At 40.2% G+C, this 24,751-nt stretch overlaps 2 protein-coding genes across 4 annotated transcripts; one reads left to right on the forward strand and one right to left on the reverse strand.

Moving 5' to 3' along the window:
• Window positions 1-2,524: 2,524 nt before the first annotated feature.
• LOC6505408 (RNA polymerase I-specific transcription initiation factor RRN3) lies at window positions 2,525-20,964 on the reverse strand. 3 transcript variants are annotated; one of them, XM_001966869.4, is made up of 6 exons: window positions 20,542-20,964; window positions 20,002-20,483; window positions 3,382-3,873; window positions 3,157-3,332; window positions 2,850-3,099; window positions 2,525-2,794 (listed from the first exon to the last, which is right to left on the reverse strand). In XM_001966869.4, exons 1-6 carry the CDS (start codon window positions 20,746-20,748, stop codon window positions 2,575-2,577), a joined length of 1,827 nt encoding a protein of 608 aa, XP_001966905.1. In that variant the 5' UTR covers window positions 20,749-20,964; the 3' UTR covers window positions 2,525-2,574. The 3 variants fall into 3 exon arrangements, with proteins under 3 accessions (XP_001966905.1, XP_014759543.1, XP_014759542.1); XM_014904057.2 differs by lacking the exon at window positions 20,542-20,964 and having other exon boundaries at window positions 3,382-3,859; window positions 20,002-20,139; XM_014904056.3 differs by lacking the exons at window positions 2,525-2,794; window positions 2,850-3,099; window positions 3,157-3,332 and having other exon boundaries at window positions 3,721-3,859.
• Window positions 20,965-21,690: 726 nt separating this feature from the next.
• On the forward strand, window positions 21,691-23,530 carry LOC6505391 (iron-sulfur protein NUBPL). Its single transcript, XM_001966868.4, is given in 3 exon segments — window positions 21,691-21,958; window positions 22,025-22,524; window positions 22,527-23,530. Coding segments are annotated over 3 exon segments (888 nt in total). The 5' UTR covers window positions 21,691-21,786; the 3' UTR covers window positions 22,743-23,530.
• Window positions 23,531-24,751: the final 1,221 nt, after the last annotated feature.

Raw genomic sequence — 24,751 nt, forward strand, 5'->3', positions numbered from 1 at the left:
AAAGTTATAAAAAAGAAAGGTATGAAGCTGAGAAGAATCTTATGGTTATTGTTTAAAGGATAACCTTTGTGTTAAGAGGAGCCCTTCAAATAAGTGTTACTCCAATGAGTTCCGTTTTAAAACTGTTTTTATTTCACACACTTCTCTTACAAGAAAGATACATGAAAATCTTAAATCTATTTAAAACTACTTATCAACGGACTGCACGCTGACATGCTATGTGACCCTTTCTTAAGTGCTTCAAGTGCACCACATAAATATTTGGTTAGACTGCAGGAGATCGTCTTTCAAACCATGCTGTTAATCACTTATTCACATGGGTCCGATCTCCTACATTCCATGTTTGGAATTCTTATCGTGTTCAATGCTTGAACACTTTGTTATAGCCTAACTTTGATCATAGATTTTCCGTTTACTTTATTATATGTTTAATATTTATTTACTCTATAATATTTATTTATAACTAATATAGTTATGTATATATGTTTATGTATATGTTTTCCGCACTTCATTTCCTACCGCGGGATGCGCGTTTGGCGAGCGCCAGGCAAGACTGGGTTGTATTTGTGTGCGTTCCCCTGCCTCGCCTCTTGCCCTCGGCGCATGGTTCTGAGCTTCCCAGTCTGATTCCGATTTACATTGGCGTGGCCGCTTTTCTCACCTAGCGGAGCGAGTATCAACATGCTTGGCGCTCGGAAAAAGAAGGTGGTTCTCCCCTACGCGCAAGCTTACCGGCGAGGGGAGATCGGCGCGAAATCTCACCTAAGGAAATTCTGGTTGAAAAAAAATTTCCCTGGCTTTTTGCTTTGCTTTTGGTTTTTGTTTTTGTTTTTCCCAACCATGCCAATTGATTTTTACTAAATTCGATGTGCGTTCTTTGTCATATTTATTACATTTATTAATTATTAATCTTAATAAATAAAACTGAAAGGATAAAAAAAGAAATAACAAAAAGCTGAAAATAAATTAAAAAGAAAAACAAATTATTTAAGATTTTTACAAATGAAGATATTAAGACGTCCAGATTTCTAGTACAGCCAGAACTGAAAATATTTTTTTAATAAAATAATGTTTATTCAAAATTATTGACATAATAAAATGAGAATAATTGAATGAACACAGCAGTGAACTTACCATTTCACAATAATAATAAGCACAATGCGACGCACTATGAACAACCCAATGTGACCGTTTCGATTTGGGTTGATTTATCATAAAAACGCTGCACAAAACGCAATTTAATTACGCGGGATATTTTTATTGCTTCAAATTGCTTCACAAATTTCTTATTTAAATAATAATATTTTTCATTAAATATTGAGCTATGTTTAAATTTGGTACTTCAATAAAATTATTATAGAACATAAGTTGGTAAACTTAAATAACACAGTGTAACAGTGATTTTGAACTTTTGAAGTGACATAGTAGCAATTGTTTGTTGGATCGAGTATATCACAAAACCATATTTGAAATATTTGTAACACCCTCAAAATCTTGATTTATGGTTAAAAAACCGTTTTTCGGGACTTCTTTGCGCTTAAAAATTCCTGGACGCGTTTTTTTCAACCGATTTTAAAATTTTTGGAGCGCACGCAAGGTTGAATTGACTTTTTTTGGGAAAAGCGTTATAACTTCACCAATTTTCCTTATTTTTTGATGAAATTTGTCGCGTTTATTCAGAATTAATGAAACAACATTGATATGTGGCAAAACTGACAGAATTTTTGTAAATTGTACGGAAAAACTGGCGTCAAAATCCGAAAAACACGAATAAAAGTCGAAAACTTCAGTTTCAGTTGTAAAAATTTTGTCCTTTTTGTTTAACAAAATCAAAGATGTATTTTTTTTTCAAAAGCTACAACATTTAACTATTGAAAAACACCGAAAATTTTGAAATCGATTGAAAAAAACGCGTCCAGGAATTTTAAGGCGCAAAGAAGTCCCGAAAAACGGTTTTTTAACCATAAATCAAGATTTTGAGGGTGTTAAAAATATTTCAAACATGGTTTTGTTTGAACGGCCCAATAAACAATTCCTACTATGTCACTTCAAAAGTTCATTCACTTTTGTTTTTTTTGTAACACTGTGTAATATACGTTGAATTGTTCATGAAGTAATTTTTTCTAAGTTAAAAGTCCCACGCACAAAGTCCAAGCGAGATGAAAATTTTCTAAGGCCAGTTTTATGAGAGCAAAATCTATGTTGGGAGAACAATTTTCCTCTCTCAACTCGGGGTGGGTTAGAACAAGCAACGAAAGATGCCTGCCGGAATGCACCGAAACGTTGCTAGTACCGAAAAGTCCGACTGGGGAGCTAGTTTGCAGCAGTTCTACGAAAGCTCCCAAAAGCGCGTGCGCTACAAATACCAGCTAAGTGCATGCGAACCTGGGGGAAACAAACAATTTAGAAACTTATGATAAGACCACCGCTTTTCCTCCGTTTCGCTTTTCTTTTAGATTATTTTTAAACCGTTTCGTCTACAGTATTTTTAAACAAAATTAACAGAAAAAAAAAACAGAAACACTGCATTTTTAACGGTTTATTTGCGAAACCCGTTTTTTTTGTGTAAATTTTTTATTTACTAAAGCCAGAAGAGGATCCATAATTAAAGTCTTTTTCAAGCTCTTGACTTTTGGATAGTTCCAAAAGTTTTTGTCGTTTATCAATTTTAATAAAGTCGTCATCTTCTACCATTTCAGAGTCACCTCTTTTTCGCCGAAGAGGCTCTGGCGTCGCATTATCATCTGTATTTCCTTGATAAATAAGGTAGTTGATCTCAATATACTTGTTAGACCTTAAAAAAAAATAATTTTAATACATATATTCAAGATTCTTTAAAGACCACTCACATTTTAAGCATATATGGATCGAAAGGAAAGAATGTTTCTAGTGTTTCTTCTGGCATACATTTCTCATGGCCGTAAACAGTAGCTAGTTTGCGACGCGCATTTCGTTCTAGAACAGTATGACAGTACGCCAACTGATAAGTTCGAGTTACACCAGCAAATGCCGTAGCTATAGCAGCTAGACAATATCGCAATGGATTAAAATGACACATTGCGAGGCGTGAAAGTTGAAGAGACTGAAGAAACAGCAAATCTAAATAAATTTTTCTTTTAATATTCCTGCATTAACAGTTAACATATTCGGGTTTACCTTTGGTAGTAGCCGTCAAATCTCTTACTCGAAAAGCAATCAAATAAAAAATAGCTTGGCATACAGAAAAAAATACTAAATTTGATTTTAGCGAGCAATTCTGACTGTACTCATCGGAGTCGTCTATGTAAGAATGCGCCCATTTGGACAATTCCATTAAGTATAATGTTAAGGTACTGAAAAAACTAAAGTTAACAATATTCGCATGATTTTTTTTATACTTACCAGAGTGGTACGAATTTTGCTCTTGCTAAGAAGCTTGCCAAATATCCAATAGCACCATGCCGGATAATAGCGGAAACATTAGGATTCTGAACCTTCTGCCATAGCGAACTTAGAAAAGCTTCAGAATAAGTTTGTCGCAAGCTGGTTATAAAAAATATAACAAATTGTACATGGTGCGTGTTATGACTCGGTAATAAAATCTCATCAAATGTGAAAAGAAGTATATTAAATATACGGTTTGCTGCGCATCGTTGCTGGTCCGTGCAATTCGGCTTTATGTTGCATTTTTTATCAAAAAATTTATAAAGCATATGCAGACATATATCAAGACTTTGTCCTATAGGATGATCCACCAACTCTTCGGATTTATTCGCGTCGGTCAGGGCAGCTATTTCATCTATTTGAAATAAAGGATCTTCCATTTGTTTTTCTTCGCCATGATTTTCGAGGTCAATTTCATCTCTAGGAGCGTTTACGTCTAGAATTAAAAGTCTTTAAAAATTTTAATTTTCTGAGATAAATCGATGCGATTTTATGAAGAAACATATAATGTATCGATGAAATCAAATTTTTATTTGCGAGTCTAAACTAAAATAGTAAAAATTGGACATTTGCATATTTTTAACGGTTTAAGTTATTTGAATTCTGAAAACACCAAAATTAATTTCAATGAATATAAGTTAACAACCAACTCCCAGCGTAGACTGAGCAGGCCAATTCTTATCCAATAATTATCCATTCTTATTAATGTTAATCATTTTTATTATTAATCATTTTCATTACTATTAATAACACACTCTTGTGTGGTCCACCTTAAGTTGGTTCCAGCCTAACGGGCCCGAAAGCTTAGCCAGCAAGTTGGACCGTTATGTGCAATTTGCGCCTTTGTCTGATTGGTGGACAGCGATCGTATGACTTCTGCAAAATGTGCAAGGTCAGCGGTCTGCCACGGGCATCAGGCCAGGCTTTAGCTTTTGTTAATTCTTAAGATTAGTTTTAAATTGGATTTGGAATAAAGAGCACTAGCTCGATTATGAAACTCCGGCTTTAGCCGTCACATTTATTGAATTTGGTTATCGTGCCTTAAGGGCCGTAACAACGGAGAAAAGTATCTCCCACCGTAAACTTCGGAAGAAGGAAGCAAGTCGAAGCGACCACTCGATTCTACAGTGACTGCCAACCTTGGTGGTCACCACTACCCAAATCTTGGGGGCTATAGCGACCCCTGCCACTGATCCTCAACCAGCCGGCTCTTCCCCTGCCACGGAGGCACAGCCAGCCGGCACAAGCAATTAAATAATTGACGCCCAACGGATTAATATTACTATTAATATTCGAACTCTACCCCTGAAGTTATACAATATGTAATAGTGTTGGCTAGCTATGGAAGACAAGGCCCCTTTCAATGAGGGCAACAGGCGCAACAATAAAGGTCAGGGAAAGCAATGGAAAGGTGAGGACAAAAATCCGCACTTCATTTCTAAGCAAAACCAAGGTAGGCCTCATGAGGACAATTCCTGGCCAAAGCGCAGGGATCCTGAGACCTTAGACCAGAATAAAGTTCAGCCCATGGAGGTAGACCCCTCACCGGCTAAATTCAGACAAGAAACAAGCTGGGGGAAACCGCAAAGTAATAACAATAACAAAGGGCAGAACTCGTCCCAGAGGAAATCGGGCCAAAGACGCCAACGCGTCGATAATATGCCCAGCCCCAACAGGAGGAAACAGAATATGCCACCGCAGCTGAGGCTGATGTTGCCACCATTGAGGAAGATAGCGATACCGCCGAGCTTAACGACCTCCTCCATTTTTTAGGGAGCGCTCTCGACTGCCGTTCGTCGAGCGACAGTTGGCTGGCAAAACAGTAAAAATTTTCATCGACATGGGGGCGGCAAAAAATTACGTGAAGCCCGTAAAGGAGCTAAGAAAGGTAATGCCGGTCGAGACCCCTTTCACTGTGAGCTCTATTCACGGCTCCAGTGACGTCAAAAACAAGTGCGTAATGCGCATCTTTGGACTAGACGTCCAATTTTTCCTCTTGGATACACTGAGCACGTTCGATGCTATAATAGGCTTCGATTCGCTAACGCGAGCAGGAGTAGCATTGGACCTAGGCAACAGCTTAATAAAATACGCAAGCGTCACTGAAAAGCTCAAAATTTTGACTGTCAGAATGTCAATTTCACAAAAATCGATGATATAGTGGTGCCAAATTCGGCTAAAGCCGAATTCAAAAAAATTATTCTGAAAAGAATTAAGGTGTATTCGACCTCTAACGAGGCGCTCACCTTTAACACTTCGGTCATCGCTACTATCCGAACGACGAGTGACGAACCTGTCTACTCCAGGTTATACCCCTATCCTATGGGGGCAGCGGACTTTGTAAACAAAGTAATCAAAGAGCTGCTGCAAAATGGCATAATTAGGCCGTCCAGATCCCCATACAACAGCACTACCTGGGTGGTTGACAAAAAAGGGACTGACGATAATGGCATCAAGCGATTAGTAATCGACTTCACGAAGCTGAACGAGCGAACAATCGCCGATCGCTACCCCATGCCAAGCTTCTGCAAAATGGCATAATTAGGCCGTCCAGCTCCCCATACAACAGCACTACCTGGGTGGTTGACAAAAAAGGGACTGACGATAATGGCATCAAGCGATTAGTAATCGACTTCACGAAGCTAAACGAGCGAACAATCGCCGACCGCTACCCCATGCCATGATTCTAGCAAACTTGGGGAAAGCTAAATTCTTTACCACCCTAGACTTAAGGTCAGGGTACCATCAAATATACCTGGCTGAAAAGGACCGAGAGAAGACCTCGTTCTCAGCCAATGGTGGGAAATACGAATTTTGCCGACTAACCTTCGGTCTAAAGAACGCTGGAAGTATTTTACAAAGAGCCATCGACTATGTGCTGCGAGAAGGAATCGGCAAAATATGCTACGTCTACGTTGACGACGTTATTATCTTTTCCGAAAATGAAACGGATCATGTCAAGCACCTTGACACACTGCTTGGGCGCCTACTCGATGCCAACATGAGGGTGGCACGGGAAAAGACAAAGTTCTTTAAAGAGAGCGTTGAATTTTTAGGATTTATTGTCACCAGAGGAGGGACAAAAACAGACCCAGAAAAAGTCAGGGCAATAAAAGAGTTCCCAGAGCCAAGAAATCTGTTTAGCCTCAGGTCTTTCCTCGGCCTGGCGAGTTATTACAGGAGCTTTGTAAAGAATTGTGCCTCTATTGCTAGACCTCTTACCGCCATCCTCAAAGGGGAAAACGGGACGGTCAGCAAGAATATGTCGAAAAAAGTAGCTGTCAGGTTTGATGAAACGCAGCGAAATGCATTCGATCACCTTCGTAACATTTTGGCATCGGAAGATGTCATATTGACATACCCTGATTTCAAATTGCCTGGAATACTGAAATTACTGGAATAGGCGCGGTACTGTCCCAGAATAAAAGACCTATTACCATGATTTCACGCACGCTAAAAGACTGCGAACTGAACTACGCCACCAACGAAAGAGGCGGTAGTTATTGGCGATAGTCTGGGCAATAGGCAAACTCAAAAACTACCTATACGGTAACAAGGAGGCATGGTTCTTTACAGACCACCAGCCCCTCACATATGCGGTATCCGACAAAAACACCAACGCTAAGATTAAGCGATGGAAAGCATTTATTGATGAGAACAACGGGAAAGTGCTTTACACACCCGGGAAGCAAAACCTGGTTGCTGACGCGCTATCGAGGCAACCCCTGTATAACCCAGAGGCTGAGGGCCAGTCCGATGCGGACACGGTGCATAGTGAGCGTTCGCTCTCATACACCATAGAAACTACAGACAAACCTCTTATCTGCTTTAGAAACCAAATCATTTTGGAAGAAGCAAGCCAACCGCTTCGGCGGGATTTCATAAATAAAACCCGCCGTATCGTTGATTTTAATAATAAGGACTCGCTTGTTGAATCTGTTAAGGAAATCATCAACGCCAACGTTGTGAACGCGATTCATTGTGATTTCCCTACACTGGCTCGTATCCAACATGCCTTGAGGCAGGAATTTCCTGCGACAAAGTTTTGGCATTGTAAAAACTTCGTCAGTGACATCACCAACGCTAACGAATAGTTTGAAATCGCTAACACCGAGCACAATCGCGCTCATAGGGCTGCACAGGAGAACGCAAAGCAAATTCTCCGGGATTACTACTTCCCGAACATGTCTAAATTAGCTAGCGAAGTGGTCGTAAATTGTAAGGTCTGCAATAAAGCTAAATACGACCGCCATCCCAAGAAGCAGGAATTAGGAACTACACCTATCCCGTCATATGTTGAAGAAATGTTGCATATCGAAATTTTTTCGACCGACAAAAAAATCTTTTTAACCTGCATTGACAAATTTCCCAAATTCGCTATCATACAGCCCTTGGTTTCTAGGGCAATAATAGATGTACGAGCACCTATCCTCCAATTGGTAAATTTCTACCCTAACACCAAGACCATATTTTGCGATAATGAGGGCTCTTATTAGAATTAAAACTAATCAAGCATCGCTTATCGAGGCCAACAATAGACAGGTTTTTATTAACACAGAGACACAGAAACACATTAATTTGTTCACAGACACAGTAAATTGGATCCTCAAGGAGAAAAGGGACGGGCTTGTCGACTCAGGTCATTTGTTCGAAATACTCCTCGCCAGAAATAGAATGCTAATATCCGAAATCCTCGCTAAAAACAACATCATAAACCCTATTATTTTCAACCATAATGACCTCAAGGCTATTTTTGACGAACAGCTCACAGAGGTCCCCATAGTTAGCCTTATGGATGTATCTAAAAATAAAATTTTCCAATCTAATGTCATTATCCATGTCATAGTTCAGTATCCTAGAGTTAAGCTTATTTGTAAGAAAGTCCTGCTCTTTCCTGTCGCACACTACCATACTATGCTACAAATAGAAGACAACATCGTGGCGGAATGTTATGATGGAATCCTAGCAGTCGCCGATAGCGCTTCTACCAACTTGCCCACATTTTGCAAAAAGGCGTCCCACGACTTTTGCGCCAGGCATTTACATGCAGGCGGGGCGGCTACAAGCCGGACGCGGCCCAGCAGCCTGGCACCCCTTACAATTGTGGACGACGGAATAATAATCGTCAACGAAAAATTAACGAGGATTACTATCGGTGACGGTCCCACAACATCTATAGTAGGGACCCACCTTATCACTTTCGAGAGGAAGGCGGTGAGCAACGACTCCGTGTATCTGAACCTCAACTACGCTGTGAATAAGAACCCGGGTATTGCGGTCTCCCCTCTAATTAACATCATGGGACACGATCACATACTAAGTTTGCCACTACTACAGCGGTTGAACGAGCATAACTTGCGTTTGATGCAGGAGCTCAGAGAGACGTGTCGCCCGGAGGATCCCCGAAGATTTGGTTCGCCGCGGGAGTCGCCGTTAGCTTCACACTATGCGGCTGAATCCAGCTCCAACAACACTGCAGGCGCAAACGAGAGACATCCCAGTCACAAAGGTCCATGGACGAATTGGCTTTCACCGAGGACGGCGTCCAATTTAAGAGGGGAGTAGTTAACAACCAACTCCCAGCGTAGACTGAGCAGGCCAATTCTTATCCAATAATTATCCATTCTTATTAATGTTAATCATTTTTATTATTAATCATTTTCATTACTATTATTAACACACTCTTGTGAGGTCCATCTTAAGTTGGTTCCAGCCTAACGGGCCCGAAAGCTTAGCCAGCAAGTTGGACCGTTATGTGCAATTTGGGGCTTTGTCTCATGTGGCTTTGTCTGATTGGTGGACAGCGATCGTATGACATCTGCAAAATGTACAAGGTCAGCGGTCTGCCACGGGCATCAGGCCAGGCTTTAGCTTTTGTCAATTCTTAAGTTTAGTTTTAAATTGGATTTGGAATAAAGAGCACTAGCTCGATTATGAAACTCCGGCTTTAGCCGTCACATTTATTGAATTTGGTTATCGTGCCTTAAGGGCCGTAACAACGGAGAAAAGTATCTCCCACCGTAAACTTCGGAAGAAGGAAGCAAGTCGAAGCGACCACTCGATTCTACAATGGCTGCCAACCTTGGTGGTCACCACTACCCAAACCTTGGGAGCCTTGGGAGCTATAGCGACGAGGGCCACCAGCTTCAGCAACCTACCGCACAAGGAATTAAATAATTTACCTACATAGTTAAAAAAAAAAATATGCATAAATGCATATGCATAAAATGCATATGCAATAAATATGCAAAGTATATGCAGAATATGCAAAATATATGCAGAATATGCAAAATATATGCAGAATATGCAAAATATATGAAAAATATGGTAAGTTATGGTTATGTAAAATATGGTTAAGAAATATGCAAAATATGGCAAAATATGCAAAATAAGAAAATGAAAATCTTCTAAAGGAAAATATTTGGGGAAAAATCATAGAAGACCAAAAATTAATGTAGAAAATCTGAGATTTCAACTTTGGATGAGTATTCCAAAGATATGGTGCTAGATACCTGCTAGATACCATTTTTTAATTTTAGTTGGTACTCATACATTTCAAAAATGATATGTACTGGAAACAATGATGGTCATCGCCATTACACGGCCTACATAGTTTAATATATGGTAAAATTTTAATCAATTTCTTCTCTTAGGTGTACCGCGGAAACTGTGAACCTATGTTTCTTCTGGACTTTGGTTCAGGGGAGCCTAAAGGTTATGGAGCAGGTAAAATTATGCGTGGAGGAAAAAAAAAGTTGCAAATTGTCGGCCTGTGTTATTATTAATAGTATTATAATTGAGTATTTTGGGAGAGGGTATTATAATTTTGGTCAAAAGTGTGCAACGCAGTGGAGACATCTCCGACCCTATAAAGTGTATATATTCTTGATCAGGATCACTTCCTGAGTCGATATAAGCATGTCAGGAAGTTATATAAGTTATAAGGCATTGGATTAGGAATATAAGGATTAGGAATATAATAATATAATTATTAATAGTTACTATACCCTTGCAGAGGGTATTATAATTTTGGTCAAAAGTGTGCAACGCAGTGGAGACATCTCCGACCCTATAAAGTGTATATATTCTTGATCAGGATCACTTCCCGAGTCGATATAAGCATGTCAGGAAGTTATATAAGTTAGAAGGCATTGGATTAGGAATATATGGTAGGAATATAAGGAATTGGAATAGTTTACATTACAACTAGGAATAGTTACATTACAACTGTTAAGAAACTATTCTTAGCTGTCGTTACATGAAGATTTCGTTTTTGATGTTGGGAGAGAGCGTAGCAAAGTTTTGACACAAACTTGATCTGTGTGGATGGCATAGGAGTCTAGTAGTCCACGCGTTCAAAAATGCAGCAAGCCAATATGAGAATCAAAATTGGGGGCGTGGAAAAAATTTGACGCGTCATTCATAAGAGTCTTCGTGCAAAATCTTTTAGAGCCTTTTATAGTCTCTGAGATCTACTTAAAAGCGTAGACGGGCAGACATCGTATGTCTGTACATATGTACCAAATGCAGAAGCGCATGCACCCTCCTTTCAATTCTTGGCGCATACGTACTTGAAAAATAGTAGAGCTAAATTTGAATAAAGATTTATACAAATTTGGTTATAAATTCATATATGTATATAAAAAAAAAACTTCCTCTTCTGCTCTTCTGCCAACAAAAAACAAACATGCAGTTATTGTAAAACGCCAGACCGTTCGCTTGCCTTGCTGTAATTCAAATGTTTGAGATTTTTAAGTCTGCCTCTCTTTGTCTAAATTGTCTGAGAAAAGGTCACACGGTTGAGAAGTGTAAATCGAATTTTTGTCAAATTTGTGCAATATCACACCGACGCATCAATTCTGCACCGATTCACTGTGACTGAAAATAACATAGCGTTACCACCAGCGACAGAAAATCCTGCTCCAGCGTTAACGCTTGATGCACCTTATTCTTCACCTGCATGCGTCATCCATAGAAAGGGTTTTGGCGAGCACATATTGGCTCGAGCGTTACTTCACTCAGGGTCACAAATGAATTTCATTTTTCATAACTGAAGATATTGCTCAGTGGTTACAGATGGTTACAGGGAGGAATCGCGCATCAACTTGCTTAGAATTGGAAGTTAATTCAAAAGAAAACAAGAAAGGAGAACTAGCTTCGGGCGGAACCGAAGTTGATATCCCCCCTTGCAGTTCAGGTTGTGCCGATCGGCTGATCCTTATGAAATTTGGCAATCGGATTACTTTGCCCAAAATGAAATCCGTAGAAAATCAGCCAATTCCGATCGTTTTATGACAGCTATAGGATATAGTCGGCCAATCCTTATGAAGTTTTGTAGATAAGATATTTTGGCCAAAACACCAAAGTTATGACATTTCCGATCAATCAGTTATATCCGATCCCGGCCGTCTCGACTCATATACTACTGCAAACAAACTTTTATCGCCAATTGTAAATGAAGCAGATGGGCGATATCAGTTGATAGTGTGGAGGAAAGACCCATCAGAGTTCTTTAAATTGTTCATGTTCCACACCGTTACATACCAGCTCCATTCCTGGCTGTACGGTTGAAGAGGTCGAGTCAATCCGCAAAAAAATAAATTCCCCCGAGCTGCTATAGTTAATGGGTTTGACTTTTACGTCGACGATATCTTAACGGGTGTTGGTGGCGTTGAGTAGCTAAAGATTATCAAGTCTGAAGTAATTCAGGTTCTTCAAAACACTGGGTTTTTAATTGAGCTAGATGTTTTCAAACTCGCCTGAATTTATTTCAACCAAGAGCACTGTTATAAGCCAATAACGTTTTTGGACTCAGAGCTGACTAAAGCATTAGTTCCTAAAGATGATTTATTAAAATTTGAAATTGACGCTTACGTTATGGGTAAAAGGGCGACTAAGAGGAACATTCTGTACTTTGTACTTTGAAACAGCGAAACAAAATTTAGCTTGCCTTGTCCCAGTTAAAAGATATCTCAATACCAAAATTTGTGAGTAACGAGACGATGTCATCAATTCAAATTCATGCCTTTTCTGACGCATCGATGAGAGCTTATGGAGGATACTTGGTGAAAAGCTGCAGAAGGTATTAAAGTTTCGTTGTTGACTGCAAAGTCTAAAGCAGCGCCGCTCAAGATAAAAACGCTCCCCTGTCTTGACGAAGCCGCTCACCTATTTACAGATCTCTGCCGCAAGATCAAGCCTCTTATCAATGTACCGATCGAATGAAGTATAAATTAGCAGGATTCAGAAGTTACTCTTCTGTGAAGAAGAGTATTAAAGGTATAAAGCAGAAGGTATTAAAGTTTCGTTGTTGACTGCAAAGTCTAAAGCAGCGCCGCTCAAGACAAAATCGCTCCCCTGTCTTGACGAAGCAGCTCACCTACTCACAGATCTCTGATGCAAGATCAAACCTCTTATCAATGTACCGATCGAATGAAGTATATATTAGAAGGATTCAGATGTTACTCTTCTGTGAATAGACAACGCCACATCCTGGTTTGACTCAATGACAGTTTTACAGTGTGATGCACAGAGTCGACGAAATCCTAGAAACAACGCCGGTCGAGCAGTGGCGCTGTACCCCTCGAAGCTAAACTTAGCAGGCAAAACCCAGCTAAAGATTGCAGCAATTGGCCAACATAAACAAAGCAAGAGAGCATCATCGGCGCCCCTCAAGCGAAGCAGATTAGCCGGAATGAACGCATACCCAGACAACGATGGATTACTACGGACTAGAGGCAGACAGAGCTCAGTAGAAATAGCTAAGAACGCAATTAGGACAGTATCTTACGATGCGTGCGGTTCATATTGAGATCGTCTAGAGTCTGTATACTAGTTGATGTATCATATGCCTAGCCATCTTTATGAGCCTTCGGAGGACACAGAAGGAAATGTTTACAGACAATGGTAAAAACTTCAGAGCAATGGAAAAAGCCGTACGTGAAGAGCTGAAAAATATCGATCACAATAAGACCAACACATAAGATTAAAGTCGTCATAAAGCAGCGATTCAACCTACCAGGAGAACCGCGAATTGATATAAGTCGCAACTAAATGAGGGGATAAATCTAAAGCATAGATGGAATGAGGAATGCCAAAAGAGGTCTTGGCAACGATGGATTAAAGAGTATGCGCCCGTATTGACCATCAGACCATATTGGTTTGAGAAGGTACCTCCAATCACCATCGCAAGCCGACACAATGATGAGCCTGAACGGGCAAGTTTGCCGAGTTACTATCAACACCATGGCCTTATCGAAATACCAAAAAACGAAGGTGGCCGATTTGGACGTCGGCTTGGAGAATGGTAACTGACTACGTAACGGGATTAAATACAATTACTACGTAAAAATAAAATGTATTGAAAAATATATACTCGTATTTTTTTTTATAATGATTTTAAAACGCAAATTTTTTGTGGCCACCCTGTACCTGATGGCGTCATTACATTCTCGTAGACGGCTACTTCTCGTAGCTTCGGACGTAAAATCGGATTTTAGAAAAATTGCGAAAAAACAATATCGATCTTTTGATTCGATTCTTGTTTTTGGAAAGAAAATCGAGCAACGAAATCAAAGAGCACTTGGATGTTGTGTACGGTGGCTCTTCTCCTTCGATGGCGACCGTTAACGAGTTTCAACGTGATCGCACGTCATGTTTTGATAAGCTACGTGGGCGTGCCAGAAAACGGCTACCACGGAGGATAACGTGACAAAAATCCACGATTTCGTATTGGCAGACCACCGATTGAAGATGCGCAAGATAGCTGAGACAGTAGGCATTTCAAAAGACCGCGTGAAATTTTGGGCATGAGAAAGCTTTCGGCGCGAAGCGTGCCACGTTTGCTCACTCATGACAAAAAACATGGATCCACAGGTACACACCAGAGACCAAGGAATAGTCGAAACAATGAACTTCACCCGGCGAACCTGATCCGAAGAAGGTCCGAAGGCGAAGGTATGATCTACATCGACTTCCTGGAGAAGGGCAAAACGGTCACAGGGCTGTACTATGCCGAATTATTGGGCCGATTCGCTTCCGAATTGCAAAAAATACTGCCCCATTTGGCGAAAAAAAAAGGTCTCTGCCATCATGACAACGCACCGGCTCACACTTCCGCCCTCACCACGGCCAAATTGGTCGAATTGGGCTACGAACTGCTGCCCCATCCACCACATTCTCCAGATTTGGCCCCGTGTGACTTCTTTTTGTTTCCAAACTTTAAACTTGAAAGTCACTCGCTGGACAGAAATTTGCGTCGAATGATGGGGTCGTCGCCGCCACAGAGGCCTATTTTGCAGACCTCGAGAATACGTATTTTTCAGACCGGTTAAATAAGTTAGATCATCGCTGGGTCATGTGTATCGATCTAAAATGAGATTATGTTGAGAAATAAATCATCACTTTTCCAAAATTTTCGTTTTCCTTTTACGAGGTCGCTGGCGAATCGTAGTCGGGCGGGGGGAAGAACCAAGGCAGACAGAGGCCAAAGAGACGCTGGGATGGCGAAGCTCCTGAGGGACAACGTCCGGAGGCGAGCTGCGCCGGTGTAGGGGGAGATGCCAATGCACCAACCCCCATTCATTCTGATGAGGGAAGACCCATCGGCGAAATCCAACCCCAATCAGGCTGGGATAATTAAGTGGGCGAGGAAAATCCTACCTGACTTCCAGCCAGCAAAAGCGGGAGTGAGATTGGATCCGAAAAAGCCGACATGAGTAGGCGACTCTGCCAAAGATAGTGCACAAAGTGCGAATAGGCAGAGGTCGACTGACGGTGGAGCGCCCCTAGCGAAGAAGAAAAAGGTGCAGGCGCAACAGAGCAACAGATCCTTCGCCGAGGTTTCAAAGGGTAAGACCATCATTGGGGTTGTTGACAACGGCTCCAAAGACGGCCTGATCCCCAAAGAGCTTTTGCGGAGGGTGATGAATGAGCTGCATGGGCGCTTCATGGAGGAGATGCTCAAGACCTCCACCGGACTGCGAAGACGCAGGGTGCTACCAGGGTAGCATCAAGGTGATAGCGTGCCAAAATGCGAGGTCTGTAGGCCTCTACAAGCGCATGATTGCGTCGCTTGGAGAGGTGTACCCAGGAGCCAGTCTGGAGGCGGTGGACAAGGTCCCCAGCAAACCGAGGGCCCGCGTATGGCTGACAGAGAAGCCGGCGGACCCTGCAACCATACTGGCCATGCTGAAAATGTGCAATCCCACACTCCCTACGGCGGACTGGAGAGTCGCCAAGGTGGAGGAAGCACTGGGACTAAGAAGGCAGGTTGTCCTCACTTTAAATGAGGAGACTGCGAGGATCCTGGAGGGTGCTGGTAGCCGTATTAAGTACGATAGCCGTATTAAGTACGGGTTCGAGCACGTAGTAGTGAGGATCTACAATGCGAGGATGCGAGGAGTAAGTCAGGAGGCATCGACTTGGAGACATACGCACAAAAGCTAGACTTGGAGGAACCGACCGAAGAGGTCCACCCAGAAGGAGTGTCAGATTGGGAGGAGGACATTCTGGAAGGGTACACCTCAGAGGGGACTGACTTGTCAAGGGCTCTTGGGGGCGTCGGTATGGAGGAGGACTCACTGCTAGGCTCCGACACCGAGGCTGAGGTTACAGTGGAGAATCTAAAGGATGTCCCTGACATTCCTGCAGATAAATCTCCATCACAGTAAGGAGGCATCCGCCGCCCTCCTGCTCCATCTCGCAGAGAGTGGAGCTGACGTGGCCCTCATCCAAGAACCCTGAATCCATAGAGACAGGATTCTCGATTTGGGGGCGTCGGATTTCAGGCTGTGCACAGCCGACGTAACAGGTAAAAAGCGAGCATGCATACTCGCAAAAAAGAGCCTCAACATTTTCTTGCTACCAAATTTCAGCAATGAATATCATGTAGCCGCATCGATAGAAGGCCCAGGCGGCCATCTAAGAATATGCTCGGCGTATTGGGTCATGACCACATAGGACCCCCACCGCACTTGCTACTCAGACGGCTTGTGGAAGACAGCGATAGGAAGAAAATCAACCTACTAATAGGATGCGATGCCAACGCTCATCACAGTCAGTAGGGAAGCACTGACACAAATGAGAGGGGTGAGTCAGTAGGGAAGCACTCCTTTTCAGACCACCGCTACATTGAAAAAGCCGTAAACTTTGAAAACTTCACTAAGAAAGCAGTTCGAAATCCTAGGAAGGCAAACTGGGAGATCTATAAAAAGATACTAGATAGATCCTTAGGTGAACCACCTTCAGAGATTATCGAGACTTACGAGGGGCTCAACGCCATGGTAGATAAGCTTACTGCGACGAGCGCAAAAGCATACCACAGGGCCTGCCCCAAGAAAAGAATAGGTAGCAGCAGATCGAAGAAGCCTCCATGGTGGACCTCGTCGTTAGCCCCCATCAAGAAAAATGCACGTAGGGCCTTTAACCACGCGGACCGTACCAACACGGACAAGGCGTGGGAGGCCTTTAAAGCTGGTATAACAAGGAATTGCGAAAGGCAAAGAGGGTTGCCTGGGCCAATTTCTGCACCAACATCCAGGAGACGTCAGAGGCCGCCCGCCTAAGAAAGATTTTTTCTACTACAGCCCCCATCGTAGGTTATATTAAGAACACGGATGGGCGGTGGACAACCTCAAGCCAGGAATCCCTGGAGACCCTCATCAACGCACACTTCCCGGGTTGCTCATCGGAAGAACCAACCCAGGTGATGCGTAGCCAGGGCCACCAGGGCTCACTCAACTACCTCCTTAGTGATAAGAATCTTAAATGGGCAATAGATAGTTTTAAACACTTCAAATCTCCAGGCCCAGACGGTATTCTACCCGCTCAGTTATCCAGGGCTGGCATTAACCTAAGGAAATGGATCAAAAAAATCTTCAGCACAGTCTTCACTACTGGTATGGTACCAAAGGCGTGGCTGTGCACGAAGGTTGTATTCATACCTAAGGCGGGCAAACCTAACCTTCCACTGCACCCCTAAGGACTTCAGACCTATAAGTCTATCATCCTTCCTCCTTAAGACTATGGAAAGACTCTTAAGTCTCCATCTCCAACTAAACATTAACCCAAGTGCCATCTCTGTAGCTGTTGGCCAGTGTTATTAAAGTAATGTTACTATACATATTAATTTAGTTAACATTTGCTACAATATAAATGAACAATTATTTAGTTAACATTTCAATATAAATTAACAGTAATTTTTAAGGAATACATTAAAAATAATGAATATCAAATTAGAAGATTATAAGGGACATTTTTATACCCTTGCAGAGGGTATTATAATTTTGGTCAAAAGTGTGCAACGCAGTGAAGGAGACATTTCCGACCCTATAAAGTATATATATTCTTGATCAGGATCACCTCCCGAGTCGATAAAAGCTTATCCGTCTGTCTGTCGGTTTCTACCCAAACTAGTCTCTCAGTTTTAGAGCTATCGAGTTGAAACTTTGCACACATCCTTCTTTTCCTTGCAGGTAGTACATAAGTCGGAACGGCCGGGATCGGTCGACTATATCCTATAGCTGCCATATAACTGATTGATCGGAAATGCCATAACTTTGGTGTTTTTTATGTTAAGACTTTCCACACATGTTATATTTGACCAAAATATCTTGTGTACACAATTTCGTAAGGATCGGCCGACTATATCCTATAGCTGTCATAGAACGATCGAAATTGGCATAACTTTGGTGTTTTTAAAGTTAGAAAGATGGGACTTGGTACAGATTATATTTCGGACAAAATAATTTTCCAAATTTCATAAGGATCGGCCGATTATATCCTATAGCTGCCATACAACTGATTGATCGGAAATGCTATAACTTGGTTGTTTTTCAAGTTAGAAGGATGGGAGTGTTAATGGATTCCTCTTTTGGCAAAATAATTCGATATACCAAATTTCATAAGGATCGGCCGACTATATGCTATCCGCTATAGATCTAATAATATAAGATGCGTGGCGCCACCTAGCGGACTGCGACTCAACTGCAAGGGTATATAAACTTCGGCTCCGCCCGAAGTTAGCTTTTCTTTCCTGTTTTTCATTGATTTTGGTTCATGAACGCGAACTGATTTAGCCAGGATTTCCCGCTCGGAATCATACTTTCTTTTCTGAAATTCACGTCTGAATCAGGACTGATTTTGAGGCAATTTTCACTGCTGAATCCGAATTCCGAATCAGGGCTGATTATGGTCTGATTCATGCTTGAAATCGAATTCAGGACCGATAGAACATTTTTAAAAATTTCAGTACAAAATCTATGGCAGCTTGTTCTAGATTTCAAGGCTGATTCATGGCTGATCAGGAGACGCACGGGTGAATCAGGGGTGTTTCATGGTTGACTAGTACTGTTGGGTATAGTCACACATGTGCGTTTAAATCGTAAGAAAAAGAAAAAAAGAAAAAAGACACAGAAAACTATAAAACTCTTTGAAAATTGGCTCTAACTATCTTAATTATATTGCATGTTGAGATAGCCTTCGAGATAATAATATTCGAGATATAGTCCGCAAACTAGAGCTGACGATGGGTCAGCTGTAATGTTAAGGTTCCTAGCATTTGATAAACATAGATTCGGTTGACAATTTTTTTTTTTCACATAAAAAATAAAAAAATTAAATAAAATAAACGCATTCATTTTATTTAAATAAGAATATTAAAAAAGTGGCTTCCTTTTTTCACCCCTACCGCTTTGCAGTCGGCACGAGCGCTCATATTTTTGGAAGAAAAATCGTCACGTAATAGCAAAGGTCTCTAAATATTTTTTTATACCGAAAAGATTTTTTGTGGTGCAATGGAATATTTTAATTTAAAAATCTTATTTATAAGAATAATATTTTAGGTTGGCAAAAATCCCCTTACTGAACCCTTTCCGGGGGTGCCAACAGGAAATGACGCTGCAGTGCCTGTACAATGTCAGGTGGCGATCAGCTAAGATAAGAGGTAACAAGTAACGTTTATATAGTTTTAATACAATAATTTCTATAAAAATAGTTTGGTTTCAACAATAGCTCATGGATACATTACTTATTCAGATCGGACAGACAGAAAAAAAAAATATATAATCCATAGAATTTCGCACCCTTCAAAGTTCAAACACAAAACCTACGATATATTCGATAGTTCGTACATATAACATTTCGTTAACGTAAATGTAGATCCAATTATTTGATTAAAAAAAAGATCAATACAAAATTCCCAACCTTGAAACTGCAAAAACCTGTTTAGTTATCGGACGAACACAGAAAATTTTAAATAAATGTCTTCTTGCGCACGCAAAGGCATGCAGTTCGCTACCTTGTGGACTACCGTCCACAGTGGTATGACAGATAGGGATAAAGTCAATCAATCCCGGTCTTTCCGACTTATGTACTGCGAACAAAGGAAAGAATATGGGGCAAGTTCAAAGTCGCTAGCTTTGAAACTAAGAGACAAGCTTAGTATTCGAAGAAACCATCTGTCTTTTTGTGGCATATAACAGGCTCATATCGACTCTATGGGTGTCCTTATCAGAATACATAATATATTTTTATTATTTCGAACCAAGATCTACAACGCATATACATATGTATACTTACTTTTGCAGAACCAGCTGCAAAATTATTTCCTCAAAAACGGGTTTGTAATCCAATAACCAGAGTAAATTAAATAAATATCCAGCAGTTACATGTGCAGGCTTTTTAAAATAGGGAAACTTTGAGGATATTGTATCGACGATAACGTCGAATGCCATGGGCACTGCGGTTATAATTCGATTAATCACATCATGGATTGGCTTCAGCTCGCAGTAGATTTGGTTTGATGGGCAACCATTAACCCAGTCGGCTGCATCTTGATCGTTTGGTATCCAATGCAAGATAAACTTGGATATACCCATAGGTAAATATCTGTTATGTGCCACCAAAATTTCAATGCTAAATTCGGTAAAAGCTTCGATTGTTTTGCAGCTACGTTTCCTCCAATTAAGAGACAGCAAAGCTTCCACAACGTTGACAAAGTCGGGCGTTAAGTTGTGAACAATTTTTCTAGCTTCTTTTAAAATTTCCTCCAGCTCATCATCCTATAATTAACAATTTTTAATTAAATTTAAAAAGTATCCCCTAACCATATGAACTTACATCTAATTCTGCTTCCCTTAAGAAATAGGTAAACTCATGGACTAAATGAAAATTTTGTTCTTCTGATGCCACGCGTACTGATTCTGCAAGCCCTTTTTCCTTAGGAGTGGAAAATCGAACTTTGTTGGCGGCCATAACTTTGGCTCTTTCCCGATCCGCTCCGGAAAACGTCTTCAATATTGATGTCTTTGTAGGGTAGACTGACATTTTATTTTACACCTACTATAATTCCAACTCAACGAAATCGAAGAACCCTAATATACCCGAGTTGCTGTGGATGTGAGATTTCATACAAATTTAATGATTCACTATACACCTTGCAAAGAAAGTATTTTATTAGATTATTTGTTCTCTAAAACACGTTGTTTTAAAGATGGAGAAGCCACGATACAAATATCGATACAACGATATAAAGTATTTCGAAGTATCGATGTCCCATAACTACTATCGGTGCTTTTATTATAATACTGTTATATTATAATACTATTTAGGCATGCAATTTTCGCCATAAACTTTATAGCCTAAATCCTATTACTCAGATCGACCAAAACTGTTTTTTTCTTATGAATATTTAGTTAACAATTTTGGACGGTCTGTTCGTCACCCCGTACTTAGATCGAAAAAAATACCAGAAATTTACTTTGGGACGAACATTTTACAGGACCTTAGCTAAAAGATAAATCATTTTAATGTTTGACGGGGTCAGCGATAGACTTTTGAGACATTTGTAGTGTTTTTTTGTATCATACAGAAAAAACGCGTGTCAGATTTCCAAAGTCAAGTTAACGCCAATTATACGAAAAAATTGTGTCACCTTAAAAAAAACGTTAAAGTAATAGTTTTACTCCCAAAAGTATTCACAACCTAAAGAGGAATGCTATGACAACAGAAAATGCATACATTTAAATAAATTGTTCCCAACATTTATAGTTAAATTCAAATTAAAATTAATTTATCAACAAGCACAGCTGATTGACAGTTGGGCCGTAATATATTTAATTAAAAATTTAGTTTTTGCACGTTTGCACAACATGGACCACATGTTGTATGAGGTCGCTTCATTCCAATTGGGCTATGTTGAAAATTTAATATTTAAGGTTTAAATTATATATCTTCATTTCATTAAATTAAAAATGTATTTTTGTTTTGGTATTTCTTTTTGCGCCGGACAATATTGTTCATCGTTATCGGTGCAGTCACACTGATCCTATAAAACATATTCATATAAAATTTAATATTTTAGCTATGCTGGGTTCACTAATAAAGATTTTCTTGCGCTCGTATGCGACAAAATTAAATCAGCACCAACAACTTTTGATGGCTCGAAATTTGCCCAAAAAAGAGATGATATTTGGTGTAAAAGATATCATAGTCGTTGCATCTGGAAAAGGGGGAGTGGGAAAAAGCACTATTGCAGGTGGGCAAAATGTTAAGAAACTTAGATTCCTATATGTATGTAAGGTGCAGCTCTCTTTATTTTCAGCGAATTTGGCCTGCACCCTAGCCAAACTAGGAAAACGGGTTGGTCTTTTGGATGGTGATATTTTTGGTCCGAGCATTCCCTTGCTGATGAACGTACAAAGCGAGCCACTCTTAAATGATAAAGATCGTATGATTCCGCCGGAGAACTATAATGTAAAGTGCCTATCGATGGGAATGCTTACACCTTTAGATGGCTCAATTATTTGGCGAGGTCCACTTGTTATGTCGGCTATTCAAAGACTGCTTAAGGGTGCAGAATGGGGCCCGTTGGACATATTGGTCGTAGACACCCCTCCGGGCACGGGCGATGTGCATCTTTCCCTTAATCAGCACGTACCTGTTACAGGTGTTATTCTTGTATCCACACCCCACACTGCTTCGATACAGGTGACGATAAGAGGTGCTAAAATGTATGAAAAGATGAATGTCCCAATATTGGGTGTGGTGGAAAACATGCGTTACTCAATTTGTGAAAACTGCAAAAACCGTATGGAGTTTTTTAAAAAGAAATTTCAATTAAGTCTTTGCCTTCTAAGCTTATTTCAATTCCGCTTGATGCCCACATAGCAGATTGCTCGGAAGCTGGTGTTCCTGTGGTTGTAAAATACCCCAACAGCGAGTATGCCAATCTATTTACCCGACTGGCAAAGGAAATTTGTTCGTTAATAGAGAAAAAAAATGATTCCAAAGGCGATAAGAGCGATGCCTCCTTAAATTAATATTATTTTAATGCGATGATTAATAATGAAATTTAATTTTTATGAAAATTAATTATCAAAACGAGAAAGAAAAGCTAACTTTGGCTGCATCCGAAATTATTATAATAAATAGTTGTTAATTTCTGGTGTTGCTGAGTGGGTAGAGCGTGCCTCCCCCAACGCTACACTCGAAGGATCTTATCCTACCAACTGCCAAAGCAAAAATTTGTATTTATAAATTAAAAACAAAATTTTTTTGGATAAAATAAATTAATTTTTTTTTGTGAATGAAAATACTTGCCTTTTAAGAGCAATATCATGCTTGACAAGCGCTGTACTCGCCAAAGCTTGTGTGACCGAGCTGTTGAGCATGCGTCGAATTAAGATTTCTTATTATAATCCGATATTTGTAGAGTACTATCCCAGCAGTACTGAAATTCCTGACCCCGACTTTTCCGTCCCGAATGTCAAATTTCGTTCGAAAAACAAAAAAAATTCAATAAGGTTTGCTCTTCGAACGTCCAATCAAAGTAGGCGAACTAATTCTGCCGGCCCTCTGCTGCTGCTAGAGTTCTAAATTAGGCATATTCGATATTAGTTATTAATCACTAATATTTTCTTGTCATTCTAAATATTTTGCGCAGAAAACTTTAACCCCATGGTTCAATGATTAAGGTATCTGCCAGTTAATCGTAAGGTCGTGGGTTCGATTCCAAGCGGAAAAGTCTTTATTGTGAGTTGATTTTTGCTTACTTTAATTTTGTAATTTTGTAATATCGCAATCTCAAAATAAACTGTTATATTCAATATTTTTTTTAAATGGGGATTCTTAATAATTGAGATTGTTTTAAACATGCAAATTTGTAGAGGTATATTATAGTCTGTCACAAAGTAAGCGGGATTCCTTGATAGATTAGAGGCGTGCATGTCGGTCCACTAAGGTTCGAATCCCATGGTGAGTAATTATAGTTTTTAATATTAATAATGTAATGTTACTTACCGGTATGTCACCGCCTATCACAAAGTAGGGAAAATAAATAAGGTTATATTTGAAATTCGTTATTCATCAAAAACATTTTCTTGTCATTTTAAATATTAAAAAAATATATTTATTGCGAAAAACCGCAAAATTCAATGGTTAAGATGTAGTTCAACTGTTAATCTGCTTGTTAAGGACGTGGGTTCGATTTTTTAATGGGAATTAATAATAATTGAGATTGTTTTTTACATGCAAATATTTAGAGTCATACTATTATCGTTCACAATCTACGCGCCATTTCTTTGATAGCTTAAAGGCTTAAACTTCAGTAATTTAAGTAATTAATACATTTCATATAAAACAACCTATTGACGAGGAAAAATACCGGTGACGAACCTGCATGCAAAATCCAAAATATCTGATATCAATTTTGGTGACGAAAATATGCTATATAGGTGTAAAAAATTGCACATAAAAAATATTCTTATTCGGCACGTGCCTGATTTTTTTTTTAACATATTAAAAACATAAAAAAAAATCGTTTTTTGAAGCCTGAAAAAGAGACTTGTTGGGCCAAGCAGCCACCAAAAAATGCATTAAAAATAATCATAAAATGTTTTCGTCCGTAGAGTTATGCGGCAACAACGTCAAACTTGAACTCGCGGGAGTAGCATTAGGTACCGGAGTCGTAGTCAAAGAACGTAAATAGTCTGACTAAGTTTACCTGGATTCTGCAAGGGACTGCTCGGGTTGACCAGGCGCTTGCTGTGATCAAGCTGAAGTTGATGTGGGGTGCTTGAAGTCCTGTGCTGGTTTTCCTCAAGTACCGGTGGTATGGTGGGTCGGCTGATTCCTTATCGGCCGGTCCTACTGGCGGTCCGTTTCACGGGAGCAATACTCGAAATAGACTAGTATGCCGCGGGATCTCCTCGTGGTCCGTTTCACGGGAGCAACACGAGAAGTAAGGAGGTGACGCGGGGTCTACTTGTGGTCCGTTTCACGGGAGCAACACTAGAAGTAGACTGGTATGCCGCGGATTCTACTTGTGAAC

The sequence above is a fragment of the Drosophila ananassae genome, chromosome 3R (assembly GCF_017639315.1).
Source record: "Drosophila ananassae strain 14024-0371.13 chromosome 3R, ASM1763931v2, whole genome shotgun sequence".
Lineage (NCBI taxonomy): Eukaryota > Metazoa > Arthropoda > Insecta > Diptera > Drosophilidae > Drosophila > Drosophila ananassae.

Excerpts from the sequence above, each read along its gene's own strand:
- LOC6505408 (XM_001966869.4), bottom strand. The coding sequence starts at position 20,748 with ATGTCAGTCTACCCTACAAAGACATCAATATTGAAGACGTTTTCCGGA. Across the intron at positions 20,484-20,541 it reads TAAGGGAAGCAGAATTAGAT|GATGATGAGCTGGAGGAAAT; the intron begins GTAAGTTCATAT and ends TGTTAATTATAG. Across the intron at positions 3,333-3,381 it reads GCAAAATTCGTACCACTCTG|TACCTTAACATTATACTTAA; the intron begins GTAAGTATAAAA and ends TAGTTTTTTCAG.